At 36.8% G+C, this 7148-nt stretch overlaps 1 protein-coding gene across 1 annotated transcript; it reads right to left on the bottom strand.

Annotated features, from left to right (window-relative positions):
- Nucleotides 1–2528: 2528 nt before the first annotated feature.
- LOC132949134 (uncharacterized) lies at nucleotides 2529–6584 on the bottom strand. The gene is made up of 3 exons (XM_061019913.1): nucleotides 5957–6584; nucleotides 5321–5825; nucleotides 2529–5239 (listed from the first exon to the last, which is right to left on the bottom strand). The coding sequence occupies exons 1-3, from the start codon at nucleotides 6434–6436 to the stop codon at nucleotides 2529–2531; spliced, it is 3696 nt and encodes a 1231-aa protein (XP_060875896.1). The 5' UTR covers nucleotides 6437–6584.
- Nucleotides 6585–7148: the final 564 nt, after the last annotated feature.

Genomic DNA, 7148 nt, shown 5'->3' with positions numbered 1-7148 from the left:
GTAATGTATAATGTATTTATGTATATAAAAATATAAAATATAAACTATAAAGATTAATAACATTATATTGTTTTAAATACTTCGCGCAAACCTAAGGTGATACCCGGCGTATAGTATAATATGCAAAAAGGTGCGTATTAAACTTGGCGTGGTGAAACGAAGACGGTCTCGCGTATTTTATACATTGCGCTATTGGGATTAAACTTATAAATGCTTCTACGTCACGTAGTTAACAGATTGTCCGTGGCAATAAATATTTAATTTAAGTCTAAAAAGTAAATGTAAAATAGTAGGTAATAATATGAAAACAAACTTACTTGTAAACATCTACTCTTCCGGTGAAACGTAGCTAGAGTGCCGCCATCGCCGAAGAAACAGCTATCTTCATCCATCTTTATCTAATCATCTCACTCACACATGAGCTGAAACTGGAAAGTATCAAAATATTTTATGAAAATAACGTGATCAAACGAAAATTGCGAATTTGTATTACAACTTATCCGGTTTAACGAACTGTCCGTTTATATTTGTGGCCTATTAGTTTTTTGTTCACTGAAATCAAAATATACAATATATTATATTTATAATACAATAGTATTGCTGAAATTATTAGAATTGTTAACCGTCGCCGACGAATTTCGACAATTGACGATTGCCATAGATATCATAAAATATATTATTTACTATGATAAATCCAAAGAACTTATATATTATTATATAAGTACTCAGTATACCTATACGGTATATTTATAAATCGTATTTACAGAAATCTTTGTGATCTGCAATGCACCTATTCTGCTTTTCTATTTCAATTATAGTTCGCATGCCAAATTTAACTATACAAACTGGTCCGCAAGTTTATACTGTTTATAGACATTCTAATACATTCTCCCGCCAGTGCCAATAGACAAAGTGTTTGAGAAGTTATATTTTTTTGGTATCTAATTAATTTACAATATGAATTATTATAAGTTACCTATGTAGGTACTTGTCCAAAACTCGACTACATGCAAATCATTGGTTTTTATGTTATAGCCTTACGAAGTTTACGATTTTCGGTGTTTTACGCACCTGTACGACGCTTAAAGTTTACCGAGCTTAAGTATTACAAATTAATTTTTTTTTTAATCTAGGTAAATCAACGTTTTAAAATTGATGATGCAAAAATAATTCTGACACCCACCCATGGTGGTTTTACATAACAAGTCGAGGGATGTTTTTGATTTTAATTGTTCGAGCAAGCGCAGTGTGGTATACCGGGTACATATGAAAATACCAAAAATTTCAATTAGTTATAATACATATAACTTAAAAATAGGACTGACCGCTAAGTTCAGACTTCCCTGTCGTTTTCAGTTAAAAACTAATGATTTCCGGCAATTATTTTTTGTAATATCGTTCTTAATTCGTTGTTACTTGTAATATATACATATGCCTATTTTAAAAATATTATTCGTGGGTAATTGAAACGTCTAAAATATATTATCATATACAAATACGATAATAAACAAATAATAATAATTCAACTTAACCGGCTACGGTATTAATAATATTTAATAATATCAATATAAATATAGTATACAATATCCTAGGCTGACAAATCGTCTCCACTGAAAATGGTTTTTCGTATACTATGATATTATATCATTGAATTCAAATTTAACACCATCCATAACAGTCACCCACTTGTAACCTTCTGTTCAGCCGAGTCACTTCCAATTTTTTTTTTTTAGATTCTGAGGGAAGCGATGAATGTATTGATTTTACAATGATGTGTGTTTTTTTTTATTTTTTTTTTTTTGTGTCTGTCATCACCTTTTAGGACAGTAAAAGTGCTTGAATTTTCTTTAACAGTAACATTTCTGATAGGAAAGTGAATCTAGTAGGTACTATGGGGGGTCAAAAGTAAAATTTTCCTAGTAGTTTTCAAAAGCGACGTGAAAAACAAAGGAAAAAACTGGAATTTTTTACGCAAAGTCCGTTTTCGAGAAAATCGATTTTGGTTTTTGGTGCAACTCTAAAACAAATGACCGTAGGTATATCCCGCAAACACTAAGCGATTGGCCTTGCGACTTATTAATTGTCATTGCGAACGCAAGGCGAACTGGGAATTGCAATCGTTTGAAGTCAAACGGAAGATCAGTCGGAATCATTGGTATTCGAGGAATACATACATTTTCACCTGCGTACTTTCCGTTAATAATGGTTGCCTCAATTAAATTCGGCATAAGTCTCTTTACCGAAAGTCGAGTACCGTTGCAAATTCGCGGTGGATTCAAATTACGCAGTATCAAAATAACTGTACCAACTTTCAGTTGCAAGTTATGTGGTGGAAATCCTGGTATCTCCAGAGAGTTCAAAAACTCCGTTGGATAATTTACTACATCATCGGGATTTGTTATTGAATCAACGGATTTGTATGTCACCAAATCGCCAGCAATTTTTGATTGAATGGTGAAATTCAGTGCGTGGACATCATTATTCTTTGCTGCAAGAATTGCTCGTTGACTTAACCAAGCATAATTCTTTTAATTCTCACTAATGTTTGGGAAAACATTTTCAATAAGAACTAATTGAGTGTCTACAAATCGGCAAAAGTCGTTGGTAAGAGTAATTAATCCAGATGTCGCATCAACTGGGACTTTTCCATTTCCAAGATCTAACAATTGTTTGGAAAATTGTGCAGCACTTTGATCATTTTGAAGTTGAACTCTAATATTAGTGGTTAGCGATAATGTTTTTACGTTATTCCATAAAGGTGATGCCTTTAGGCAAGCATTCAATTCATCTGCAGGCGTTCCACGGGGGACTACTGGCAACGTCTGCCTGAAATCGCCTGCCAACAATATCATCAAGCCGCCAAAGATGTTGTTATTTCTCCGAAGATCCTTCAGTGTGAAGTTAAGTGCTTCAAGTGATTTCTTATGTGCCATTGTGCACTCATCCCAAACAATGAGCTTGCATTGCATTAACAATTTTCCCATTGCACTGGATCGGGAAATATTGCACGTTGGAGTATCAATTGTGTTTAAATTGAGTGGCAACTTAAGCGCAGAATGTGCAGTACGACCGCCATCTAGAAGAGTCGCCGCAATTCCAGATGATGCTAACGCCAAAGCTATGTCACATCTTGATCGAATAGTGGCTAAAATCAATGAAATGACAAATGTTTTCTCTGTTCCTCCAGGTGCATCCAGGAAGAATAGACCACCAGTATTATTGTCCACCGCTTGCATTAATGTTTTGTATACTTGTTTTTGCTGTTCATTCAGCAACGGAACATTATTTCTAACGAATTCCTGCAATGTATCAACATTGTATTGCAGCTCTCGATTTAATTCTTGGTTGAATGCATCGTGCATCGATCGATTTGGCGCAATCATTCCTACTTCAATCAGTAGCTTGTTTGCAATAGTCAAGCATTGATCCTCAATCAGAATCAATCCTTCATTGTAGATTTCATCGGTTATTTGGATCTCAGGATTATTCGTTTGAATACGCAAGCGATGCAAGATATCTTCACATATGGCGTCTTTGTATTTGTTCCATAACTGAATTGGTTGTGAAGGAAAACATGTGGTGATGATAATTGCGAACAGCGTTCGTATTTGGTACGCATTTGATGAAACAACTGAATCTGCAAGTGTTAAATCCCAATGAGAATCGTTCTCCAGCAAACCCAATAGTTGACATGCTTCTCGATATGTTTGGCATTGGTGGCCATTCACAGTTTTCAAATGCGCAAATGATTTCGGTCCACGTACATTTACTAACAGCAGTCGCAAATAAAAACATTCATCGTTTCTAGGATGAACAGTGTACATACGACCTAGTGCATCAGTTGAAAACACCTGTGGCCAGTCTGGAACTGGGGTTCCTTGTTTGCGACGTTGGAATTTCTTTGTTGATTGATTCCAAGTGTAATACTTGGGCATTTCAACGTACATCAGCGTCGCTGCGAATGGATCTGCTTCACACATTGCAAAGAAGCTAGTCAATGTTGTCGATGGTGGTCTCTCAGCTCGTTGTGCCGCATTAGCCTCAGTGAAGTAAACTCTTTGGCCATTTTCCAAATGCACTGCTAAATGTACAACTGTGGGATATCTTTCATGAATTTGAAATGACAATAATCGCCACAGTGCTTCATTAGTACTGACGTATCTGCCCATTTGGAAGTTGCTGATTTCGTCATTCACATTTTCCGACGCAATACCAAACACAGCCATGTCGCTGCCTTTTGTGACGTACTTGCACAAATATTTGATTGATTTGGCCGAATGACAACTCTCAACGTTTGCATGTGTTTCGAAAATTCGTGATAGCAGCGGGCAATATGGTACAATGAATTCATTTCCGATCTCAATCTCTTGATTTTGAACTTTAACTTTGATAGTTCGACCGTTATCTTCTTTCGAACGCCGACGATAAACTGGATATCCATCGTTCCCTGTGACTGTTTCAGCAACTAACGGTCGCGGATATCGTTTTGTGCACTTTCCATCAGCCATGCAAGGCGATAATGGATTTAATGCACCGCACGGTCCATGCACCATCTGTGTCGTCACAATGTCGTGTAGACGGGGATCAGTGACTGGATCAGGAATTTCAGCTGATATGATGTCATCCACTTCATTTGAATGTAATTTGTTCAGCAACCAAATTAGGATATGAGCATGCGGTAGTCCACGCTTCTGCCATTCCACCGAGTACATATAACAACGTGTGTCACCAAAAACTCGATACTTAGTAAGCACATCCATCATAACCTTGAGTTTTTGCTGAAATACTCTGGCGATTATGTCATGGCGATCTTGCGGTTTTTGACCCGGTTCCAACTCGCGTTCAATTTCCGTCCACTTCGGATTGCATGTGACCGTAATAAATAAATCCGGAGTTCCATAATTTCGCACGTACGTCATAGCGTCTTGAGCGTATTCGTGCATGTGGCGTGGGCTTCCGATATAAGTTGATGGGAGAACCGTCAGTCGTCCAATATTCTGAACATCACCATCTGAATGAATAGCATCACGCAAGTGTATATAGTCCTCAGATCGTAGCTTTGGCTGATTGAATCTGATGAACGCTAAACGTTCGGTCTCGACTTTGACATACATGTCGACAGCGAATTGCTGGAATAGCCGACCGCACTTCAGAATGACATTCTCCTCATGTGTACGAATCATCATACGATACGCATAGTAATTCATTGCGCTTAGATTTTTATTATTCGTTGATACTCCTGAAAATGCAAAATTAAATGAATTGTTAATGGAAACCAATAAAAGTAATAATGGAAATAATTAGTGTGTGAATATTGTACCTGTAATTGGATCGACCATCTTCAACGTGATGTCGTATCCGTCTTGCCCTTGCCAATAAATGATTGGATATTGTAACGCATCGTACAAACGATGTGTCTCGTTTACACGATGCATGATATTGCTTCTTCGCTGAACGACAATGTCTCGTGATTTAGTTGGATCGCCAACAATAATTGCAGCAACATCATTAACGGTGGGTGCATTGAATCTTCGCACATGTTCACCTGTTGGAGTACAATCCGCTCTTATGACAAATTTGTGCGTATCCGATGGCATTCGTTCCAATGCTGTTTTGAACATATTAACCACAGCATTATTAGCGTGAAAAAATGCTTGCAACTGTTCAATAATTCGTCTCTTCAACTGTTGTGCTCCCTGAATATTGCACCGCACGTTCAGCTGATCCACCATCGACGAAATGAAATATATTTGCAGAAATTGATGCGGTTCATCTGGTGTGGTTGGCACCATTGAACCATGCAAATGATATATTTGACCTTGTATCTGTAATTGCAAATAATCATTAAAATTTGTTCATGAATACATTGTAAATCGTGTGATGGTGTAGTGTGTGGTGTATATGAAGTTGTTATGTGTTGCAATTATGTGTTGGTTATGTGTGTTGTATCTTTTACCTTGCAAGTCGGCATGAAGCCGCCTTCTCGAATGATATTAGCTCCAAAGGAAGTCATGCGAAAGCAGTTATTGTATTCAAGGATGTGTTGAAGAAAATGGCTGGAATCGGGATCACTTCCATCAAACAATGTTTTCAGTGGCTGTGGTGGTGTAAGTAATGGATCCAGTTTGACTTTTCCTTTTGCGCAGCACAATCCAACCGTTTCTCTTTTGAACTTTAACGCATTGCAATATCGGCATATAGTCGTCATTCGTCCAATATCCAAATTTTCATCATCACTGTAGTTCGCAGTGGGATCATATTGGAATGCCAAGCGATTGTATGATGCCAATGATCTTCGTGTGCTCACGCGATGTCTCAATCGGTCATTTTCTCTTATTATATTTTGTCTTTCTTCTCTTAAGTTCCTTGAATAGACTTGTTGCTGGCTTGCATGTCTTGTGCGGCGGCCGATGTTCGCACGTCGTTCTCTAGGCATTTTGGACTATGGACAGAGTGTTGAATTTAACTTCAAATGCACGATCCACATAATTTACACTGAGCTTAAATGAAATTAACTGAGCAGAGAATAATGACTATCTGTCAAACACTTTATCACGCACCGTTGCTATTGGTTTGAAGTACATGCTATGTATAATAGATGGCGTTGTACGTGAAAAACGATTTCCCCACTTTTCTGTTGAATTTTTCCTGAATTTTCCAGAATTTTCTTTGCTATAAACCTCACGGAGCCCAAGACCTTTCCAACGAATGCAAAACCGTGGAAATCGGTTCGTGCGTTCTGGAGTTATAGCGTCAGGGAGGAAAACCGGACTTATTTTTATATAATAGATTAATTATTTTGTAGTTAAAAATTTATAAATTTTTAACTTTTATGGCTAAGGATTGAAAATTTAAAACAAGGTTCCACGTAAATAGGTTATATATAAATTACTTTATTCACTATAATATCATCAAATATACTTGGTAATATCATAGGCTGACGGACCGTTTTCGCTCAGAATCGTTTTTCACGTGAATCATTTCAATGATTTTAGTTAATAATAAAAAACTTATATAGAACCTTGTCTGAAATTTCCAAAGTTTTTGACACACAAACGAAAATTTGATCATAAAGAAGTCAATATAAACTATAAGTCAAAAATATCAAACAAATAGCTCAAAAAGAACGAAAAGTATTTTGAAAATTT

The sequence above is a fragment of the Metopolophium dirhodum genome, chromosome 7 (genome assembly GCF_019925205.1).
Source record: "Metopolophium dirhodum isolate CAU chromosome 7, ASM1992520v1, whole genome shotgun sequence".
Lineage (NCBI taxonomy): Eukaryota > Metazoa > Arthropoda > Insecta > Hemiptera > Aphididae > Metopolophium > Metopolophium dirhodum.
This window is presented reverse-complemented; position numbering and strand designations above follow the sequence as displayed.

Bases quoted from the DNA above. Each gene is read 5' to 3' on its own strand.
- LOC132949134 (XM_061019913.1), bottom strand. From the start codon at position 6,436: ATGCCTAGAGAACGACGTGCGAACATCGGCCGCCGCACAAGACATGCA. The intron at 5,826-5,956 runs GTAAAAGATACA...TTGCAATTACAG, and splicing joins GCTTCATGCCGACTTGCAAG to ATACAAGGTCAAATATATCA. The intron at 5,240-5,320 runs GTACAATATTCA...TTGCATTTTCAG, and splicing joins GATGGTCGATCCAATTACAG to GAGTATCAACGAATAATAAA.